The following is a 22953-nucleotide window of genomic DNA, read 5'->3' on the forward strand; positions in this document are numbered from 1 at the left end:
CAAAAAGGAAAAAAAAACGCCATAAAGCAATCAAAACCCCTGGGGCTGATGGAGGAAAAGTGTTCAGCTGTGACCTAGAGGTCATTCTGGGGAAATAACAGCTCAGGACTTGAGCACGTGCTTGACCTGCTGCAACCCCAACTTCTAGCCCTGGCCCTGCACGGTCCCCTGAGCACCACTGAGTCCGGCCTCCAAAACAAAAACTTCAGGGGTAACCCCAAGAGAGAGAAGGAGGAAATGACAAGACAGTTCCTTTCAAGACAGAAAGTTGTGGGGCCCACCCTCGTCCCCAAGGTCACTAGAGCCAGCACCGCATGAGCTGGGAGTTTGATCCCAGCGCTGCGTCCACATGTCCAGCGTGGGCACTGGCCACAGGAGCAGGGTCTGGGAACTGTTTTACGGGTGTTAAATGGCTGAGATGCAGAAAAATATCACGATAAGTTTCACACTTAAGAAAGTCGGGATGTGTGCTCGTGGGAGTGGGCTTCGGGAGGTCACACTCGTCTTACTGGGAAGGGTCGGTGGGGCTGGCACCGCGGCTCCGTGAGAGTGTTGGCTGGTGTGAGACCCTGAGTCCATTGCCCTGCACCGGGGGGCACGGGCAGGCTCGGTGAAATCAGATGGAAGTGTTTGGAGCCCACCTGGAAGGTGGACGGTGGGCGGGCGGGCACAGTCTGTACTCCTGCGTTTTCTAGTGGTTCCTTTGTGTGTGAGTCGACATAAAATTTCAGTTGAGCCCTGGTATCCAGTGCTCTGTAACAAGGATTAGCACACCTGCCACTGTGAGCGGAGCTTAGCAAAGCGTCGGGCTCTGGCCATGGAATGTGTGTTAGCTTGGAGCAGCGCTGTGGGTTTGACTGGCAGCCACATTTGGTGCCATGGGGCGTCTTCAGCGAGGCAAGAGAATTGACTTTGCTTCCCTGGACTGTTTCGGTGCTCAGGTCTGTGGGAGGCCTAGCTGGGGGCATGCAGTGACTCATACATACCCTTTGAACTATCTCCCTGGCCCTAGCCACAGTTTGTGGAAGAGAAAACCATGGTGCTGAAAGGTAAAACTTGCCCGAGTTAAATGGATACGGTAACTTGATCCCTAGGCCATTCTCACCCCTAAATAAATTAAGAGAAAATAAAGTTTGGCAAACATGAGAAAAAGCAAATGTCCTTACTTGGTGGAAGTTTTTCTGATTAATAAAAGGACATTTGGGCATATTGTATTCTGTCCCCCAAACCTGCTAGGAGTGATCCCTGGGCACAGAGCCAGGAGTAAGCCCTCAGCATAGCTGGGTATGACCCAAACCCCCACCCCCCTCCCAAAAAAAAAGGGAAATAGGAAATAATCAGGGCCAGAGAGAGAGAGTACAGTGTCTGGAGCACACGCCTCGATCCCTTGTACACATGGTCCCCCAAGCACAGCAGATGTTAGCCTGAAGGGCCTGGAGCACTTCTGGGGTATCTGGGGGTGGTCCCAGCCACTACAGAGCACCTCAGTGTCCTCTGACATGAGCATTGAATTACCTGGTCTAGTTGGCCAGCAGGATGTGGACCCCAGACCCTCAAAGTAAATTTTTACATATATTTAAGCAGAACAAAGCACTTTGGAGTAGTGTGTGCAGCCCATAAGAGCAGTGAGGATAAATGGCCTTTGAGAGCCGGCTCAAACACAGCCAGGTAACACAGAACCCGCGAGGGACCTTGGGCTGTCCGTGCGCTGGGGAGGCAGTATTACCCCATCTGGGGCTTTGGGTTCTTTATTCCTGCACAGAACTAAGCTGAATGGATTTGGGGTTACCTTACTCGTAGATACCATTAGGCCAGGCTGGGCAGAGTGATAGGCATGGGTGACCTTGGCAGGGGGTTAGGGGCTGGGTGTCTGTGTCTGAGGCCCAAGATAGGCCACAGCGCACAAGTGACACCCAGAGCCTCTGAGCTTGGTTCCTGAGACCAAAACCCCGAGGTAGTCTCTGGGGACCCAGCCTGCTTTTCAGACAACTTAACACTTGGTTGGAACTGGGGACAGAAAGGGGCTTAATGGAGGAAGTGACAGCTCACTGGGTTTGCAGGCCTACAGGGCCCTCCCCCCCACACATACATACACCCCCCCCACCCCGAACCAAGGGGACTCGTGTGTGTCCCTCAGCTCCGGGACTGCAGCTCTTCGTGCCGGAACCAGCTTCATTTTCAAAGCCCCATAAAACGCGGCCATAAAACCCGGCCTCCCGTTTCTCGGTGCGGGACCGGAGCCCATGTAATGACAGCACAGCAGCTGAAGCGAGGACAGTGGGGACAGCAGGGGAGTTCCGGAGCAAAACTGTGTCTGAGCCGGGCACCCCCTTCCCCATCACTGCAGACCAGATGGGCCAGGGAGGCCCCGCGTTCCCTGCCGGAGTTGTCTGCAGGCGCCTGTGTTTTACCGCGCCCCGAAACCCTCCACCCGGGCCCATCTGCCTTGCCCAGAGCTTGTCGTGAGAGGCTGAGCGGGAGCTTCAGGTTCCGTGGAAGCAGTTGTATCCCCTCTGCCTGGGTCCCCTGTTCCCCTCTGTGAACGAAGCTTTGCCGCCCACAGAGAGCGTCACCCTCAAGCCATCGTCTGCCTACCAAAGGCTTAGGAGCGAGCTGGGAGCTATGAGCTGGGTGGCACCTGGTACCCGTTCATTCCATGCTCTAGTGGCATAGCCAGCGTCAGGCGTGAATGCTGGAAGCCCTAAAAACTCACAGCGGACAAGCCAAGTAATTTTCCTCCAGGCTGCATTTGTGGCCGGAAGTCATTGCCTGCTCCACACAGCTGGCTAGGTAGGCCCGACACGGGACCTTGGGGTTCACACAGCTGGCTAAAGGGGGCCTTGGGGCCACCTATTGCCCAAGGCTGTGCCCATCCACCAGGCCCCAGGCCTCCTTGCCTACTGGCCTCATTAGCTTGCCAAGGATGAAATAGTCAGGAGGGAGTGATTTCTTTTGGCTCACAAAGCAAGGTTGTTCGTTCTCCGGCGGAGATTTCTGGATGGCTCAACAATTAGGTTTCTCCTAATTCTTCATTTTCCTCAAGCTCTTTTTAAGCTTGTGTTGTGCTTGGCAGGTGCAGGCAGTGACTGCTTTGTTTAAGCTGTGTGAGGAGCTTGAGGGCAGCTCTCCTCTTGTGCAAAGAGTTGCAATTGGCGGGTACAGTTTACGCTGTCAGTGGCAGTCGGCCCTGTCCCCTCCAACACGGCAGGCTGGGTGGGACAGAGCAGAGCTGAGGCGTTGGCCAATAGGACGGGGCCTGGAGCTGTTTCAGTGGGGGTGACACTGTCTTCCTGGCAGGCTCCATGACTGACAGTGCAAGTGAAGGGCTTAGCCGCGGGTATCCTAGATGAGCCCACCTTAGGCCACATTGTATTACACCCCAGTAGCTTTCACCAGGCCCAACATAAAACTTCATAGTGCAACACTGCCCCCCAACACACACACACACACACACACACACACACACACACACACACAGCTCTAGGAGGAACTAGCTGGTCTGGAGGGTTGAAAATGGGTGATTCTTTTTTTTCCCATCCCAACAGCCTCTGGCCTTGAGGGTCTGAACCTGAGGCTATCGCCATTCTGGAGTAAGCCCTCGCTCTTCGGGCTTACTTACATGGCCGAGTAGCACAGAGATGTCCAGCGGGCCGAGTGTGTGCCCAGCACCATATGCACCCCCTCCCCCAAGAACTGCTGGGAATGGGCCGTGAGCACAGAGCCAGGGGTAGCCCGTGATCATGGCCAGGTGCACTCTCCCTCCCCCCCCCCTAAAAAAAAGCAGCACATCGTGGGGAGGACGGGGAAGGAACACGGAGCGTGGGGGTTGTATGTCTGGTGCAGCCATGAGGAGGAAGAAGCCTGCTCTAATCCGGGTATGGAGCAATGAGGGATGAGTCCCACAAGCAAGTCTGAGGCCCAGGAGCTCGGGAATGCTGTCAGAGTTCATAGAAGTTTTACCCAGAGGGAGAAGAACTGGAAGGCCAGGGTGTCCCCTTTAAAGCCTGGACTCGGGCCAGAGATAGTCAGACAAGCAGGACATTTGCCTTGCACACAGCAGACCCCAGGCTCTATTCCCTGCACCCCATACGGTCCCCTGCGGAGGGGGAGGATGGTGGCATGGCTTGTGCGCTGCCGTCCAGAGAAGTGGCCTCACGGTGCCAGGCAGCTGCAGGATGGGGCCTGCCTGCTTTCAGCCCTGCTGTCCCCACTGAGCAGTGGGACCCTTCCTCATACACACCCAGGCCCCGGCTCCATTGCATTGGCTAATGCTTGGCCCCTTGGCCAGGGAGGGAGCATCTCTTGACTTGTTTCTGCTAGTGTCCCAGGAGAGCCCCAGGTTGTCATGCCGCTAAAACAAACGTAAAAGCTCAGATCCTGTTTGTTTGGTTTTTTTCGGGGCCACCTGGTGGTGCCCAGGGCTCACTCCTGGCCGGTCTCAGAGATTGGGGATCGGTGATCGGCTCCATAAAGCTGCGCTGGTTCGAACAGCTGTAACGTGATTCCTTTTTTTTTTTTCCAGAGATGCTGCAGTTCGTCAGCAATCAAGTGGGAGAGTTCTCGGACTTGTTTTCAGATCCGCTGTGCAGCTCCTTCCCGGGCGCCGGGACTGCTGGGAGCGGCGGTGGCGGTGGTGGTGGTGGCGGCGGCAGCGGCAACAGCAGTGGGAGCCGGAGCGGAGCCACAGCCGAGCAGTCCATGCCCCGCCCCTTTAACCAGGTCCCCTTAACCTCCTTCTCCCCCTCCACAGCGCCCCCCCAGGCTCCAGCCCTGCAGGTCAAAGTGTCCCCTCCCACCGTCCCCACCCCGCCCAGGGCCACTCCCGTGCTCCAGCCGCGCCCCCAGCCCCAGCCCCAGCCCCCCACCCAGCTGCAGCAGCAGACCGTGATGATCACCCCAACCTTCAGCACCGCACCCCAGACGAGGATCATCCAGCAGCCTCTGATATACCAGAACGCGGCGACCAGCTTCCAAGGTGACTCAGCCTGAGACCAGCCTGACGGGCCATCTCCAGGGTGCTCATGGCTGGGCATGACAGTGTGTCTGCTCCTGGGCCTGTCTCAGTGTGTCCTTGGTCACTATCTGCACAGTAGCGTGGGGCCAGCTCGGATTCCTCCGTGTCTGTTGTGCCGCCCTGGGACACACACCCGGGTGCCTGCGTGAGGCCCAGACTTGCCACCCTTTGGGCCAGCACACGGAGCAGATCCAGCCTCGCAGCCTCGGGGCTGCAGAGCGAGAAACGGAGGCTTGACACTGCAGCTCAGAAGCCAACGTTTGATTTTTCTTGATTTGGTTTGGTGTTGCCGGGTGGCTACTCCCAGTGTACGTCAGTGCTCGGGGGCCCCACATGCCAGGCACGTGCTTTCCTCTGAACCATCTTCCTGGCCCAGTTCAGAACTTTTTTTTTGGGGGGGAGGTCACACCCAGCAATGCTCAGGGGTTTCTCCTGGCTCTGTACCCAGAAACCACTCCTAGCAGTGCTCGGGGGACCATATGGGATACTGGAAATCAAACGCGGGTTGGCCGCGTGCAAGACAAACGCCCTCCTGGCTGTGCTATCGCTCCAACCCCAGTTCAGAGCATTTTTTAATAGACTTCCGAGATTTGGGGGCTGCAGGGTGGAGGCGACCCAGGGCTAAACTTGAGCCTGGAAGCCTGGGGAGCGCTGGGCGGCAGCATCTGCTGACTCCCGAGCTGGGCGTGCTCACCCGCTCTCGGCACCCGGGTACTCACTGCCTCGCAGATTGCCGCCCGGGAATCTCGGCCAGCCCCGTAGAAGCAGGGCCCACCGGGGCGCCTTCAGAGGCACCTCCTTTGCAGCTGTCGGACAGCTGTGGGGACGGAGTGCGTTCCTCCGTCTGACTCTTCCCCTCTCCTCCCCAGTCCTTCAGCCGCAGGTTCAGAGCCTGGTGACCCCCTCGCAGGTGCAGCCCGTCACCATCCAGCAGACGGTGCAGGCGCAGCGGGTGCTGACGCAGACGGCCAGTGGCACGCTGCAGACCCTCGCCCCAGCGGCCGTGCAGGCGGTGGCCGCGCCCCAAGTGCAGCAGGTACCGGTAGGTAGCTGGCCAGGTGGGCAGGGGGAGCCGCGGCCCAGCTCCCACGCACAGAGACCCTGGCACTCACCTCGTCGCAGTCCATGTGGCCGCGCTGTTCCTGGGCACCCGGGGCTGGAGAACCCAGAGGAAGGGGCCGGCCTGTCTCCGAGCTGTGTCCCGTCGCACTACGCTGGCCTCATTTATCTCAAAAAGAAAAGCCACGTTTGCCTTTTTTGCTTGTCAGCCCGGTTGAGTTTATCTCCTCCACACTTGTTTCCTCTCTCATGCCTTCGGTGGCCCTGCCAGGCCACTGGCACTGCTCCCCGAAGCCCAGGACCCTCTGTGGCTAGGCCCTTCCTCCCCGCCCCTTGGGTCAGTTTCACAAAGGGTCAACGTTCCAAGTGGCTTCTGGGACAGTTCCTGTCCCTCGTGGATGCCTGCTTTCATGAAACCTTAATCTTTTCATTCCGTGGCCATGGGTCTGCGTATGCGGTAAGAAGTGAACGGGAGCTTAGAAAACGAGCTGCCTGCCTTTCGCTCCTCCTCCCTCACCCTCCAGGTCCTGGTACAGCCTCAGATCATCAAGACAGACTCCCTGGTTTTGACCACACTGAAGACAGATGGCAGCCCGGTCATGGCCGCCGTCCAGAACCCGGCCCTCACCGCCCTGGCCGCCCCCATCCAGACGACCGCCCTGCAAGTCCCGGTAAGAGCCGCGCGTCCCGCCGCCCTGCTTTTTGCCTCTTCCCTCCTCCTTCCTGACATTTTGGAAGGTGTTAGAGTTCAGCCTCGAAATCCTCGGTACCCTGGGTAGCGACAGAAACCCAATGGAGTGTTTCACCAACATGCAGATAACCGCCTCTTGCCGTTCTTCCTCCTTGAAGTACCACCAGTTCTGGTTCTGTGGGAGCACTGGACTCTGAGAGGGGCGCAGAGGGATAGCAGAGGGCCTCAGGGCCTGGGCAGCAGCTCCACACAGGGCCATTTGCCTCGGCCACCCGGTAGGGAGGGACCGTGAGAGGGTCCGGGGAGCCTTTCCTTCATGATTGTTGACTGGCTCAGCTCGTTGGGCAAGAGTGTTTTGCAGAGTGAAAGGGATTAATGTCCCAAAGCAAGCTGCGTTCATCGGGCCAACGCAGAAACAGCGCCGATGTTCATCCACGGAATAAACGGGTTATGATATGGGCATCCAGTCACCTCTAGCCCCACAAGAAGGAAACAGTTATTGATGTGTGCGTTTGTGGCCATGTGACCAAACCCATATGGAGCATCATGGGGTGTGAGGGACAGTCCCACTGGGCAAGGCCCGAGGGAGCTTTCTATGGGACAAAGTCCATGGCTGGTTGGGTTCTCTCGCTTACCCACATTTTAGACACATTAAGATGCAGAGCTGCTTGCTTTGTGTAAGAGAGTGTGTGTGTGTGTGTGTGTGTGTGTGTGTGTGTGTGTGTGTGTGTGTGTCCCCCCGTCCGTCATGCGTGAGGTGCTTCCTGATGACCAGTAAAGTGGAGCAGCTTTCCTTCGGTTGGCCTTTTCAATCTTTAGTCCATTAACTGAAGAAAATTAAAGTAATGAGATTAGAAACAAAGGAAAGCTGAGAACAGTAGGGAAGCCCCCTGGGTGTTTGTTTATTCTGTGAGGGGGCTGCCGATTGTTGATTATCAGTAGAGAGGGGGAAGTGCCCTGGCCTGGGAAGAAGTTGTTCCAGGCCCAAGTGCAGTGTACAGGGTCCGTGAGCTCAGCCGGGGCCCACAGTGTGATGGCAAAGCGGAAATCCAGTGCTTGTTTCCGGCATCCCAGGAGCAGAGGCTGACACCAGACGCCTTGGGTGTGGTTTCTGGAAGGCGACGCCGGAGGGCTCAGCCCTGCGGCTGTCTGTGCCAGGCCGCTATCCCCACCAGGCTAACCGCGGGGCCTTTCTGCTTGTGTCTGTCTGTGCCCGTCCAGACCCTGGTTGGCAGCAACGGGACCATTCTTACCACAATGCCGGTGATGATGGGGCAAGAGAAGGTGCCCATTAAGCAGGTCCCCGGCGGAGTCAAGCAGCTAGAGCCCCCCAAAGAGGGGGAAAGGCGGACAACACATAACATCATCGAGAAGCGGTATCGCTCCTCCATCAATGACAAAATCATCGAGTTAAAGGACCTGGTCATGGGGACAGACGCCAAAGTAAGTTCCAGGAATGATGGTATCTGAGCCTGGCCCTGTGGGCGGGCAGCTGCATGCATCTCCCCAATAGGACAGGGGCGAGGGCACTTTCATTGCACATGGCTGACCCAGGATTGATCCCTAGCACTCCATGTGGTCCCCCCATGCACCCCTCCCAAGAGTAATCCCTGAGCACAGAGCCAGGTGTAAAGAAACCCTGGGCATAGCTGGGTGGGGTGACCCAAAAACTTCAAAAAAAGCAAAAAACACCATATGTAGTGACAACCGCAGAGAATTTTTTTCTGAGATACACTGAGATTTGAGGACAGCCCAGAACTCTCACCACATGGATCTGCCTGGATGGGGACGCAGGCCCACCTCACCGCACTCAGGCTAGCTACCAGCTTCTTAGGGGAGTTTGGGGGAACCGTGGGATCACATGGCCCAGGGATCAAACCCAGGCCTCCTGCAAGCAAATGATATGCTGCAGCCCTTGTAGTGTTCTCTAATCCTCAAGCTAAGCTTTTTTGGTTTTTTGTTTTATTTTTTGCTTTTTGGTTCACACCCAGTGAAGCTCAGGGGTTACTCTGTGCTCAGGAATCATTCCTAGTAGTGCTTGGGGGACCGTATGGGATGCTGGGGATTGAGCCCGGGTCGGCCACGTGCAAGGCAAACGCCCTTCCCACTGTACTATTGCTCTGGCCCTGCTCTTTTGTTTGTTTGGAGAGGGGGGACCCCGTCATGCTCGGGGGACCGTATACAGTGCCGGAGAGACCCTGGATGCATGCTCTCAGCCCTCTAAATTCCCTCAGACCCTGGGCTGAGCTTTCCACACGTGTGATTGCTGCCCTGCAGGCCCGTGACTCCTGCCACCCATTGTCCCTGTCTGGAGGAAGAGGGAAGCAGGGCTCCTCTTGAGTGGCACAGTTCATCAGTGGGGGTTCAGCATCCAGATCCCAGAGCCATGCTCGCCCCCCCTCCCACCCTCGCCCTGGCCCCGCTGATTCAGCCCCTGCCCTCCCTTCCAGATGCACAAGTCAGGTGTCCTGCGCAAGGCCATCGACTACATCAAGTACCTGCAGCAGGTCAACCACAAACTGCGCCAGGAGAACATGGTCCTGAAGCTGGCCAACCAGAAGAACAGTGAGTGCCAGGGCTGCCCACGGGTGGGCTCAGGGGCCCCTCGCCCAGCCCCGCTGACTCCGGGGATTGCTTTGCAGAGCTCCTCAAGGGCATTGACCTCGGCAGCCTGGTGGACAGTGAAGTGGACCTGAAGATTGATGACTTTAACCAGAACGTCCTCCTCATGTCCCCACCGGCATCTGATTCAGGCTCCCAGGCTGGCTTCTCGCCCTACTCCATCGACTCTGAGCCTGGCAGCCCGCTGCTGGACGATGCAAAGGTATGGACCCCCGGCCCTGACATCACCCATCACCTCCACATAACCGTAGGGGCACAGTAGTCGGCCCGGCCCAGTGTCCAGAGAACCGGGATGGGAGAGGGACAGGAATGTTGGGGGAGAGGAAGGCTGGGAGGGTCTGCAGGGGCCTCTCCACCGTGACTGGTCCTCAGAGAGCGATCTGGGCCGGCTCCACCACAGAGGTGGCAGCTGCCTCGGTAGCGCCTCATTGCTTCCCTCCCCTGCGAGGGGGTCTGGCAAGAACGCTCCGAGAGCAGCGTGTAGGCCGGGGCCACCTCTGGGCCCTCTTCTGGAAATAACAGTCTGCCGTCTTCACAGATCGCACGCAGCCAGGGCTCTTAATCGTCCGGAAAGCCCCCGGTAGTGGCACTTTAATGGAATTAGTTAAAAGAGGCTTGAGCCTGATGAGCTTCCCGGGAGCCCCGGAAACCACAATGGGTGGCGCGGCGGCGTACTTGACACTGGTGGTTTCTGACGCCAAAAAACAAGAGGTTCCCTCGAGCCCGTGGGGCGGACCAAACTGTTCATTGTGGTGTGTCCGAAGTGTTTCGAGGAAGGTTTGTTTTCGAAGTAGATATCATTCTGTAATAACAGGCCGTAACAATGTGCCGGTTGAATTAAGCATCCGCCTCCTCAGAAATTCTCAGATGGTTTTAAAGTGCTAAGAAGGGGCTGGAGCGATAGTCCAGCGGGGAGGGCGTTTGCCTGGCACGGGGCCGACCCGAGTTCGAGTCCCAGCATCCATATGGTCCCCCGAGCAACCACCAGGAGTGATTCCTGAGTGCATGAGCCAGGAGTAACCCCTGTGCATCGCCGGGTGTGACCCAAAAAGCAAAAACAAAACAGAATAAAATAAAATGCTGAGAAGTAGCAGGGGGTGAGCTCAGTGATTGAGCATGTGCCAAGAACCATGTGACAGGAAGGGCGTGCTCTGTGCCCACTGGGCATCAGGGCACTTTGGGTTCTCACCGCCCTTCCTCCCTCGTGGGCTGCCCCCTCCCCGCCTTCCCTCTGAAGTGGGCGTGGGGCAGCATCAGCTGCCCTTTCAGAGCAGTCGCTCCTGGGGGTTGTTGGTTTGGGTTGGATTTTTTGGGTCGCACCCAGTGATGCTCAGGCCTTACTCCTGGGCTCGCGTTCAGGAAGCACTTCCGGTGAGACTCGGGAGAACGTACGTGGTACCAGGAAGCAAACCCAGGTTGGCTTCATGCAAGGCAAGCACCCTGCCTGCTGTGCCCTCTCCGGCCCCCAAACTGCGGTCTTCAGTCCACTCTATTAAGGCCTAGTGGATCACTGTATCACTGTCATCCTATTATTCATCGATTTACTCAAGCATGTGCCAGTAACGTCTCCATTCGCCCCAGCCCTGAGATTTTAGCAGCCTTTTCTTACTCGTCTTTCCCAATGCTGTCGTATTGGGGCTCTTTCAGGGTCAGGGGAATGAGGCCTGTTATGGTTACTGTTTTTGGCATACCGAATACACCACGGGAGCTTGCCAGGCTCTGCCAAGGCCTAGTGGATATGAAATAAAATATGCCATCTTGACAGCACGGTGCAGCCCCGCGAGGTTTAACTGTGATTCCACCAGGAGGGGCAGCATCTCCATCCCCCACAGAGGAGCAGCCCCACACCCCCTCTTCCAGCTCAGACCCTCGTGGTCTGCTTCCACACTCTGGTTTCGCTTTTGGGGAGGTCTCCTGAAGCAGTCGGAGCGTTCCCCTGCAGCCGGGCACTCCCTTCAAACCCTGCATGCCCCCAGCGGCCCTGGTCTGTGTTGCTTCCCAGGCGGTCAGTCTCCAGCGGCAGCTGCCACACCCAGCGATGCTCGGGGCTCTGCCCTGAGGATTTACTCCTGATAGTACTGGGGGGAACCTTCCGGGGTGCTGGGGATTGAACTCAGTCGGTCCTGTGCCAGGCAAGCTCCCTCCCCGCAGTACACAGTCCGTTCTGTGACGCCTTAGCTCACTTCCTAGCTTCCAGCCCGGTTTGTTGGCTTTGAATGCCACCCGTAACTCTCTGATTCTCCACCATCACACGAGTGAAAAGCCTTGTCGAGCTACACAGTGGTCAGTGCGTCCTCCCGGCCCTGTCTTGAAGGTCAAAGATGAGCCGGACTCTCCCCCTGTGGCCCTGGGCATGGTGGACCGCTCGAGAATCTTGCTGTGCTTCCTCACCTTCCTGTGCCTGTCCTTCAACCCCCTGACGGTCCTGCTGCGCTGGGGCGGGGCCAGCGACTCAGAGCAGCACCCCTACTCGGGCTCCGGACGCAGCATCCTGTCGCTGGAGGCAGGTCAGTGGCGCCCTCAACCGGAGCCAGGTGGGCTGGCTGCTCTGGGGGCGGCGTCGGTAACACCCCAAGTTCATTGAGAAGAGCGAAACAGACCAGCGCCCCGCACTGCTGAACCCCTGCAGATGAGAAAGGAGGAGTTGGCAGTGAGGGGCGGGCACCTATGTGAAGGACAAGGGTCCAGTGTCAGACAGGGACCGCTAGCACAGTGTGCCCGCTGGGCATGGGTCCCCGCGGCCTCAGCTGCGAAGTGACCGGGCTGTAGCCTTGCTCCGATTTGTGGCTGTTATTCCCGGCCTGTTGCCCAGTAGGCCCACCGTGGTCACTCCACCCCCACCCCATCTCTGGCTGCTCCCCAGACCCTCCCCCTGCCATGGGCTTACTGGAAACGCTTCCCTGTAGGTTCCGGGGGCTGGTTCGACTGGATGTTGCCGACGCTGCTCCTGTGGCTGGTGAATGGGGTGATCGTCCTGAGCGTCTTTGTGAAGCTGCTGGTTCACGGGGAGCCCGTGATCCGGCCACACTCGCGCTCCTCCGTCGCCTTCTGGAGGCACCGGAAGCAGGCGGACCTGGACCTCGCCAGGGTGAGTCCGGACATAATCTTAATGGCTCAGCCCTGGACACCTCCCAGTGTGTTTTCCAGGGTCACGAAGAGGGTCCCCTGACTCTCACAGCCCCAGGACAGCGGAGGGGTGCAGCGCCGTGAATAACCCCTGTGGGCTGGGAGCACGCGCGCTGCCAGGGCTCGTGGCGGGAAGTGACGTGTCCGGCTCCAGGCGCCTGGGCTTGAGCCTGGCGGGGGCCATCACGGCCTGCCAAGAGGGCAGCGGGTAATGGGGAGATTGGGGACCAGCCTGTCCAGTGTGGAGTACATCAGAGGGAGCTGAGGGCTCCTGCAAGGCCCCAAATTGGGGGGAGTCTCTCTCTACTAACAAATTTAGGGGCTTTTATACATTTTCTGGAAACAGTGACTGTTTTAGAGCAAGAAAACGAGCTGAAAGTTGTCTTTTGAAATGAACGAGGGAGAGTTATGTGGAAGGGCTGGGCTCCCAGGACGGGCCAAGAGTCCCCAGGCTGGGAGCTGCCCAGAGGCCGCGTCTGGGCACCCTGGCGTTCCGACAGCCGGAGGAGGGAGGAGGTATGGCGTGCATCGAGACATGCTGGTGACCTCAGAATAGTGGGCACTGGGCATGGGGGGGGGGGGGCGTACTTTGGTGCTGTGGAGAGGGGAGACAGAAGGGAAATGTCAATGACGTGGACTGCAGAGTCAGGGGCTTGGCCACGGGGCTCAGATGGACTCAGGGCCGAGAGGGCCCTGAGGAGTGAGAAATGGCCTGGGGTCCCCTCCCCCGTGGATTCTGACAGAATGGCACCTGGTGTTGAGAGAGCAGCCCGGAGCCAGAAGGGGGCTGGGAGGAGGGAGGTGCTGGTCACCCGCCTTCCGGGAAAGGCGCCACCACCCGGTTGTCCTGTGAAGTGCAGGCCCGAAAGGCCAGTCACCCCCGTGACGGGGAGGGGAAGGGCAGGAGAGCAGTTTCGCCCGCGCCTCCGGGTCCTCAGTGATGACACACTCAGGGCGTCTTCTGTGATGGAAGCCAAGCCCAGGACACGGCAGGCTGAGGGAACGTCTTGTCACTTTCCAGGGGGACTTCGCGGCAGCCGCTGCCAACCTGCAGACGTGCCTGTCGGTGCTGGGCCGTGCCCTGCCTGCGTCCCGCCTGGACCTGGCCTGCAGCCTCTCCTGGAACGTGATCCGCTACAGCCTGCAGAAGCTGCGGCTGGTGCGCTGGCTGCTCAAGAAGGTGGTCCAGCGCTGGCGGGCCACGCCGGCCACGGCCGCCGGCTTTGAGGACGAAGCCAAGACCAGCGCCCGCGACGCCGCCCTGGCCTACCACAGGCTGCACCAGCTGCACATCACAGGTGGGGGCGCGGTGCCTGGCCTTTGCACGGCCCTCACAGCACACAACCTTCCCGCAGCAGCGCCCAGAAGCCGCCCCCGGCTTCCCACCCTGGTCTCTCGCGTGCCCAGCACGGCACATGCATCGTTTGTCCCAAGTGATCCATCAAGGGGGAACTTGACAGTGGGTGGCATCTCAGATGCGATGACTCGACCCCGTTCCATCCCATGGTCCCCAGCTGTGTGGAAAGGTGGACAGGCCACCTCGGGAGTATAGCTGCACGCGGCAGAGCTGGCCGTCGGCTTGGTGGGGAGGATTTCGGGGGGGTTTCTGCAAGAACCAGAGCTCAGCAGCCCTTCCAGGCCGAGGCATGGCCCAAGGGACCTTGCCCATCATTGTTGTTTTGGGGGCCACATCGAGTGGAGCTCAGGACTTAACTCCTGACTCTGTGCTCGTGGCCATTTGTGGTGCTGGCGATGGGACCAGTGCTGGCCACAAGTAAGGCGATCTCCTCCCCTCCCGCACGCTCTGGCCCCGAGAGTCCCTTTCTTCTTGGCGTTTTGTTGGACCTAATCTCTCTCACCGTGTTTGTGGGCGCAGGGCTCCCTGGCAGAGCAGCGGCTGCTCTTAACCCTGTCACCAGCAAACACGGTGTGTCTGGGGATTCTTAGAACCACCTGTCGTCTTCATAATTCCCACTTACAGGCCACATGCCTGCAGGGGTTCTGAGCACGGGGCCGTCCCCAGCTTCACTCAGCAGGACAGGCCCAGAGCTTAACAGCTCCATTTTTTCCGAGGCTCGTGCCCAGCGCCAAGCCCTTGACATTCATTTTCTCTGCCCCCCGCCTCCAATAGTCATCTCAGACTGGGAAGAACATGTAACTCCCAGCCCAAGGCCGGGTGTTGCCCAGGCCCTTCTCCCCTCATGGTCCACACGCCACCGTGGCTGTGCTGTTGGCCCTGGGCCACCGTCGGCAGCAGGAGAAGCTGCGGGGGCATCCGTGGAGACTCGTGTCTGTTTCTGCCGCCACAGGAAAGCTTCCGGCCGGCTCGGCCTGTTCCGACGTGCACATGGCCCTGTGCGCCGTGAACCTGGCCGAGTGCGCCGAGGAGAAGATCCCCCCCAGCACGCTGGTCGAGATCCACCTGGCCGCCGCCATGGGCCTGCAGACGCGCTGCGGCGGCAAGCTGGGCTTCCTGGCGGTGAGTGGCCCCCTCCCCCCGTCACTCCCTAGACATGAAGTGGACCAAACAGACCCAGCCCCTCGCCGGCTGAGCCGGGATAGTTCAGTGCCTGCATCAGCTTGGTTCTGGACAGTGGGGCTGTATTGGGGGGTGAGTGAGAGGCTCTTGTCCTTTCCAAGCGACCGTGGGTGCCTGGCCTCTCCCGGTGTGTCCCGGTGTGCTGCTGTTGTCTCCGAAGGTGTCAGGCTCGCTGACTTGGCGCTGCGCATCCCTCAGATGGCGCTGGGAGATTCCATGCTCAGTCCTTCTTGGTCCTTGTTAAACCCTCGTAGAGCATCTGCTGCCCGAGCCGCCTCTCACTCCTGCAGACACGGGGGTGGTGTTCACTCAGTGCTCGCTTGGGGGAGGAAACTGAGAGGTCATGTCTCTGTCACCGTCCATCCTGGCAGAGCCACGCGTGGCTGCAGACGGATAGGCAGGTGCCCTGTGGAGACTTTGGAGGGCTCTGAAGCTCATCACAGCTCCCGAAACTGCCCACTCACAGCCCCTGTCACTTGAAACATTTACTCTCGGCCCTGGGCCTGTAAAAATAGATATATAAATCCAGGCTTTACTGACAGCCAGTCATAAGTTTATTTCAAGGCCAGAACGATAGCACAGCAAGGAGGGCACTTGTCTTGCACGCAACCAACCCAGGTTCTATCCCTGACACTCCAGATGGTCCCCTGAGCACTGCCAGGGGTGTGGCTCCAGAATTTAAAAAAAAAAAATCTGTATAAAGAGGTTAGGCTCTAGGTGAGGGGTGTGTGAAATGTCCAGGGGCACCCCATGAGTTCCCTGGGGTCCGTGACCACAGTACCGCAGGGCTACTGGTGTGGGAGGACACCCCGGGACTGGGGCTGGGCCCCAGGGAGCAGGACCACTCTCGGGGTGTAGAGAGTCCGGGTCTGTGGCCCCCGCCAGCCCTCAGCTCCGTAATTGGCAGGTGAGTGGCAGGGAGCGGACTCGGGGCTCCAGGCCGGGTGATTTCTGGGAGCCATCAAACCAGGAACGCGCTCCGAGGGTGATAATCCCATGCAAATGAAAAGGATGGTGGAAGTGACTGCCTCCATCTTCCTGAGCGCAGCCGGGCTGTGGCCCAGAATTGATGCTGCTTATTAATTCGAACCGCTCCGCCGCCCCTCTGAGAGCCGTTACACCGCTGGTGTTTCTTTTCTAAGAATTAAGCTCAATATATTTGAACTAAATGGCTTTCTTTACGGCTCCTCTGGGCTCCGCTTGCAATCAGCCTAATGGGTTTGTTCCCTTCGTCAGTGGGGTCCGGGTCCGTGTGAGGGTCCTCAGTGCCCCGAGCCGCCGCGAGGCCCCCTTGCTCGCCCACACATGCTCCCGGGACAGTGGCGCCTCTGACGCCTGGGACCTCTGCGCCGGCCCCCGGCCCTTGTCTTCTGTGGTGATTTGTGCTCTGAGTCTGCGAGTGTTTTCTCGAAGGCCCAGCAGGGGGTCCCGCTCTCCTGAGCGTGTTCGTGATCCCTCCCGCAGAGACGAGGAAGGGCTGTCAGCGCCGTGACTGTGTTCACACAGCCCTCGGGGCCCCTGGTGCCGGGAGTGGGCCCGAGTGGGTCTGAGAACCGCCCGTCCGGGCTCAGGCGGCTTTTAGCTCCCCGGAACTAAGAGGGCGTCCTGCTCCTTGGGCCTCAAGCGGCCCTGGCCGTGTGTTTCCCACACGGGCATTTGGGTCACTTCCAGCCACCGACTCGGAAAGGTCAGAGCCGTCCCCGCGTGGCTGCTTCTCCTCTTCCTGTCTCTGTCCGTGTCCTCAGCAATCAGCCCGAAGCAAGTGAGGTTTTCCTCTGCTCTGGGGTCACACCTGGCAGTGCCCAGTGCTTCCTCCTGGATTCCAGGCTCAGGGAGCCCCTATGCAGTGCCAAGGGATCTGTCTGGGTTAGCCACGTCCAAGTGCCCTGCCTGCAGTGCTCTCTGCTCTCTCTGCAGTGCTCTCTCTGGCCCTGAAACAAGTCTTTTTAGGGATGGGAAATGAGGCATTCCCAGACAATAAGCAAGTGACGTTTCGTTTTTTGTTTGTTTTTTTTTTCTTTATGGGTTACACCCAGCAATGCTCAGGGTTTACTCCTGGTTCTGCACTCAGGAATCACTCCTGGCGGTGCTCGGGGGACCCTATGGGATGCTGGGAATCGAACCCAGGTCAGTTGCGTGCAAGGCAAACACCCTCCCCGCTGTGCTATCGCTCCAGCCCCGAAGGTGGCATTTCTGACGCGGGGTGGGGCGCTTCAGTCTGGCTGCTGAGGCTAGGCGGACCCTGAGCGCCCTCTCAGCTCGCCGTGTCCACGCGAGGCTCGCCCTGGGATGGACAGGCATTGCCTCAGGCCCACCGTGCAGGGAGGCCTCCCTCGCCTGTGCTGGGCTCATCAACCTACACGGTCGGTCATTAAAGTGACAGATGACAAGAGTCCTGTGTCGAGGCGCTGCCTGGCATGAGCACGGGAGCGCTCTTGGGACTGAGGGTAGCAGCGCAGCAGGGAGGCCCAAGACCGTCCTGGACAAGCCGTTGGGGGGGGGGGGGGTGTCAGGCCAGCGCTCGAGGACAGGCTGCAGCAGGACCCCCTCCACCTGTTGGGTGGGGGGACCGCAGGGTCCCAGCCTGGCCCTCCGTCACCCCCACGCCCTCGGGACTGTCCTTCCACAGAGCTACTTCCTGAGCCGCGCCCAGAGCCTGTGCGGGCCAGAGCGCAGCGCCGTGCCCGACTCCCTGCGCTGGCTCTGCCACCCCCTGGGCCAGAAGTTCTTCACGGAGCGCAGCTGGTCGGCCAAGGCGGCCGCCAAGGAGAGCCTGTACTGCACCCAGAGGAACCCAGGTAGGACCGGGCGGCCGCCGCCACGCAGCAGGCAGTCACCGGGGGCTCCGGGCGCTGCAGGCCCAGAAGGACACGCCAGCTGTGTGACAGCGATCAGAGCTGACAAGTGCGCCCGGGAGGGATGGCCAGGCGGCGGGCGCACTGGATGTCGGCACGGCCGTGGCTCTCCGTGGGGACAGTGCGGGCCTGGTGTTCCGCAGGCGTGGGGGGCTTCCGGGGGTTTTGTGTCTAGCAACGGCATTGGTTAGAGACAGGCTGGTGCACTGCCCCACCAGGCGCAGCTGAACGAGACACCCCAAGTCTCTTAGTCAGCCCACTGTCTCTCCCCACCACGGAGAGCCACTGCCTGTCACCTCGAGTGGGTGGGAAGGGTCCTGCCCTTGGGGAGAAGCGGGGGGAGGCACCGCTTTGCCCGCAGCCCACCCAGGGTTCAATTCCCCACACCCCATGTGGTCCCTCGAGTGAAGTCCCGAGTGCCACTGGGTATGGCCCAAAACCAAAAATAAAAAACAATCTCAGAAGTATTGCCTCATCCTCAGCCCACTGAGGGCGCCTCTGGGCATGGGGGCGGGCGGAAGGGGACAACCCCGCTCTGGGCTCATGGGAGGTGGGGGACGGCTCTCCCCCGCCTCCAGGGCCCCGGTATAATTCGCTCAGCCTGACCCTCGCTGATGACTAGTCTAACGACAAAGCTCATAACACCCCCCCCTTTTTTTTTTTTTTTTGCTTTTTGGGTCACACATGGCAATGCACAGGGTTCCTCCTGGCTCTGCACTCAGGAATTACTGCTGGCGGTGCTCAAGGAACCCTATGGGATGCTGGGAATCGAACCCGGGTCGGTCGCATGCAAGGCAGACGCCCTACCCGCTGTGCTATCGCTCCAGCTCCCCCTTTTTTTTAAATTTTTGGTTTTTGCTCTGGCATTGCTCGGGGCTTCCTCTGGGGTTTGTGCTCTGGGATCACCCCCGGCGGGCTCGGGGACGAACACCTTATCTGCTGTGACATCACCCTGCTTTCTGGTTTTGGAGCCACCCCGGGCAGCTTGGTGGGGCTGCACCTGACTTGGAGCTTGGGGGCGCAGCCCGTTTCGCTTCGGGGACCCCATATGTGGAGTATGCTTTCAGCCCTGTGAGCCGCCCCCCAACCCCCATTTTCTGGTTTCTGACAAGACTACGCCACCCGCTTCCAGCTCCCAACCTTGAAGCCTTGAAGGGAAGGCCTGAACGCCGTGCCGAGGGCGAGGGTGCACACGCACACTCACCCCAGAACCCACCCAAAACCATGGGGGCCTGGGGCCCCACGTCTCCTCCTTCTGACCCCTTGACAGGCGCCTAGCAGGGCGGGGTGAGAAGGGATTGAGCGGTTCGCTGTTTTCTCGAGGCCTCTGGGCTCTGCGGTCGGAACTGGCCCTCACTAGCACTCATCTCCTCTTCAGCCGATCCCATCGCCCAGGTGCACCAGGCCTTTTGCAGGAACCTTCTCGAGCAAGCTGTGGAGTCTCTGGTGAAGCCTCAGGCCAAGAAGAAGGCCGGAGACCAGGAGGAAGAGAGCTGGTGGGTCCCCAACACTGCGGCGGCAGCTCTGGGCTCCGCTGGGAAGGGGTGGGCCATGGACCGTTTTGGTCTCTGCCTGGCCACGCTAGGGACTGGAACCTTCCTTGATGGCCTGACCATTTATTTTCTGACCTCAGGGCCTCCTTCCCAGTAAGATCTAAGAGACCGACGTAGCCGGCCAGGCCTGCCTGCAGAAAGGCATTTTTGCTGGGAGCTGGGGAAGCTTCTGGAGGGAGGGACATTGGAATCGTGAGCTGGAGTCAGGGTCTGGGGGTGGGAGGGGAGGACTGGAGGCGTGTGGGCGAGAGCGCCGGCAGCCAGGCCTCCGGCGGGGTCCTGCCCTCACACGCGGATCCTCTCCTCCAGCGAGTTCTCCAGTGCTCTGGAGTACCTGAAGCTGCTTCATTCTGTCGTGGACTCCGTGGAGGCTGTGAGCGCCCCCTTCTCCAGCAGCTCCGTGCTCAAGTCTGCCCTGGGTGAGCCTCCTGTTGCCAGGGGCCGGGGCTAGGGGACAGAGGGGACTCGGAACCGCCTCCGGGCTGAGGTCTCTGTCCAGGGCCCGCAGCTACCTGTGACAGCATGTGGGGGAGCAGAAATTTCCTCCCCGGCCCTGCATCCCACACCAGGAACCGGCCACAAGGGGCTCCCCTTTCTGATGGGGCTATAGAGTTCCGTTTATCTGTGTCACGTTCCGTACCAGCCTGCAGCTTCTGCCATGGGGCACGGGCAGCTGCTCACCGAAGTGGCAGCAGAACGGTCCGCTGTGTTCGTGAGCTGCACCCGGGGCACAGAGGCTTGAGGCTGCCAGGAGGGACAAGGTGGCAGGAGCCCTCGGGTCACTCAGGAGGAGCATGGTGTCCGCACATCTCGTCCAGTCCATGCGGGGCCAGAGCGATGGTCTAGCAGGGGAGGGCGTTCACCTGACCTGCAGCCCACCCGGGCTCCATCCCCAGATCCCATATGGTCCCCAGAGCCCACCAGGAGTGATCCTTGAGCGCAGAGCCAGGAGTGTGTCCCAAGAATAAAGAGCGAAGAAAGAAGCGGGGTGCCTGTGGGCCTTCGGTGGCAGGCACCCCACCCACTGACCCAGGATCCCGCAGCCAAGAGGGAAAGGCCTGAGTCACGGACCCGGAGCCTGTGCTCGGCAGTTAGAAACCTAGGTCGTTCCTAGGTTGTGGTGGGCTTTTTAGTTGTTTAATTTGCAGGTGGGGGAAAGGTTGGCACCCAGCGATGCTCAAGGGTTAATCCTAGCTCTGTATTCAGGAAGAATTACCCCTGATGGCACTCAGGGTACCATAAGGGATCGAACCCAGATCAACTGCAGGCAAGGCCAGCACCATTCCTCCAGCTCCGTTCCCAGGGTTTGACTTTATAACACCAGGTGGATGACTCAGGTGGGGGGACACGCTAGTTGCTAGGCGAGGTCCCGAGCTCACTTCCTCACCTACCAGCTCCTCGGGGGGGCCCAGGCAGGGCCAAGTACCCTGGCAGCCGCTGGGCTGCGGGGCCGACCAAGCATAACCAGGAGCAGCCCAGTGACTGCGCTGGCTCCACGCACACAAGGACCCACAGTGAGCACCTTTGTTCAACGTCCTCCTCCATCCGGGCCAGTGTCTTTGTGGTCCTAAAGGGGTCCCCTCGCTGGCAGGTGCCTGACCTGCATTTCCAGCACCGATCCGTCTGTGCATGTGCGAGAGCGGGCACGGGAGCCACGTGCCACATGATGGGCCCAGGGGATGGGGCCGGGGGTGACGGTCAGTATCTCCCCATCCAGGCCCAGACCTCGTCTGCCGGTGGTGGGTGTCTGCCATCACCATGGCCATCCGCTGGCTCCAGGGAGACGACGCGGCCGTGCGCACCCATTTCACGGAAGTGGAGCGCGTCCCCAAGGCCCTGGAAGTGGCTGAGTACGTAGCTACTCGGGGGTTCCGGGGCTCACTCGTGTGGCTTGGCAGGGAGGCGCGGGTCTCCATGGCCATCAGGGCCGGGCTGGTTGGGGACCCTCGCCTCTCCTGCCCTGGCCCCCTAGACAGGCCCTTCGAGGCGCCCGCGGAACCGGCTCGGGTCAGTTCCTTCTGGAACCCAGGCAAGTGCGGCACTCCAAGGGGACGGAACTGTTCTGAGTTCTGTGTCCCCGTGTTTTGTCATATAAGAGGCCCGGGGACTCAGGGAGATGGAGAGGAACAGCGGCCTCAGGGACGCTGAGCGCACCCCACCCACCCCGCAGCTGTCCCCACTCCTGGGGACTCATATCCAACCATCTTCCCTGCCCCCGGCCCATCAGCCCTGAGGCCTCACGCAGAGATTTCTCTGTCGCAAACCTGGGGCTGCAGCCTACAGCCCGAGTAGTCATGTCACGGGGCCCCTGACATCAGGGCAGCGTCTGAGACCACCGTGTAGCACCAGCAGGTATTATGCCCACAATACAGAAGGGGAAACTGAGGCCCACCCTGTTTGAAGGACCGTTTCAGTCCCGGTGGCCGAGCCCCAGCCTCTGAGCCCTCCCTTCCAGCACTCCCCATGCCCACTTAGCGGAGGCCACGCTGGGCCTCAGCTGCTGGCAAGTGAGTCACACGGGGGCCGGAGTGATAGTGCAGCGGGGAGGGCGTTTTCCTTGCACACGGCCGACCCGGGTTCAATTCCCAGCATCCCGTGTGGTCCCCTGAGCACTGCCAGGAGTGATTCCTGAGTGCAGAGCCAGGAGGAACCCCCGAGCATCGCCAGGTGTGACCCAAAAACAAAAACAAAAAAAAAAAGAGTGAGTCACGGGGGCCCGAGCGATAGCACAGCAGGGAAGGTGTTTGCCTTGCACACAGCCAACCTGGGTTCGATCCCCGGAACCCGATGTGATGCCCTGAGCCTGCCAGAGGTGACCTAACCCCTCCCCTCAAAACCAGCAAGTGATCGGGGGAGGGGAAGGGGAAAAAGTGAGTTGCAGGCGAGCAAACAGGCCGCCCTCCTTGGGGTAGCTGTCCTGGACGGTCTTGGGGGGCAGCATGTCCCACCCCGAGAGCCCCACGGGGCCCAGGTGTGGGGCGTAGACCGGAGCTGATCCCGGGAAGGAGGCGAGCCCAAAGGCCGGGTCCAAGGGCTGGGCAGAAGCTGGTGAGATGGGGGCAGGCAAGCACCGGCTCCTGCCTCCACCTCCCTCCCCGGGACCTGCCCGGATGTCCCTCTGCACGGAGGACCCCTCGCCCGCTGCCCCGCCCTGACCGTCGCCCGTCCCCGCCCGCAGGAGCGCCCTGGTGAGGGCCGTGCTGCACACGTGCAGAGCCATGCACGCCTCCCTGCCCGGGAAGGCCGACGGGCAGCTCAGCGCCCTGGGCCACTGCGAGCGGGCCAGCGGCCACCTGTGGAGCAGCCTCAACGTCACCGGCACGTCCTGCGACCCCACTCTCAATCACGTGAGTGCCCCCCCCCCCCCGGAGTGCAGAGTCCCCCCCAGCCCACCCCCGCTGGCCCCGCCACGCCCCTCCTCGCGGGCCGCTGCGGTGCATTGTAGTTGCATTGCACGTTGGCCGTACTGTGCAATGTTCCCGCAGTGCATCCCA

At 60.1% G+C, this 22953-nt stretch overlaps 1 protein-coding gene across 2 annotated transcripts in view; it reads left to right on the forward strand.

The window, feature by feature from the left end:
- SREBF2 (sterol regulatory element binding transcription factor 2) overlaps window positions 1–22953 on the forward strand; it is a 45697-nt gene that overhangs the window by 20677 nt on the left and 2067 nt on the right. Inside the window, exons 2-16 of one of the 2 annotated variants that reach the window (XM_056137545.1) lie at window positions 4523–4975; window positions 5884–6056; window positions 6598–6744; window positions 7986–8207; window positions 9215–9329; window positions 9407–9588; window positions 11701–11893; window positions 12293–12474; window positions 13534–13810; window positions 14822–14991; window positions 17681–17849; window positions 19285–19402; window positions 19769–19878; window positions 21177–21309; window positions 22638–22806. In XM_056137545.1, coding sequence (XP_055993520.1) covers window positions 4523–4975; window positions 5884–6056; window positions 6598–6744; window positions 7986–8207; window positions 9215–9329; window positions 9407–9588; window positions 11701–11893; window positions 12293–12474; window positions 13534–13810; window positions 14822–14991; window positions 17681–17849; window positions 19285–19402; window positions 19769–19878; window positions 21177–21309; window positions 22638–22806 — 2813 coding nt within the window. The remainder of the gene's footprint in view (window positions 1–4522; window positions 4976–5883; window positions 6057–6597; window positions 6745–7985; window positions 8208–9214; window positions 9330–9406; window positions 9589–11700; window positions 11894–12292; window positions 12475–13533; window positions 13811–14821; window positions 14992–17680; window positions 17850–19284; window positions 19403–19768; window positions 19879–21176; window positions 21310–22637; window positions 22807–22953) is intronic. The other variant, XM_056137546.1, reaches the window with a different exon arrangement.

The sequence above is a fragment of the Sorex fumeus genome, unplaced genomic scaffold (genome assembly GCF_029834395.1).
Source record: "Sorex fumeus unplaced genomic scaffold, SorFum_2.1 ptg000125l, whole genome shotgun sequence".
NCBI lineage: Eukaryota > Metazoa > Chordata > Mammalia > Eulipotyphla > Soricidae > Sorex > Sorex fumeus.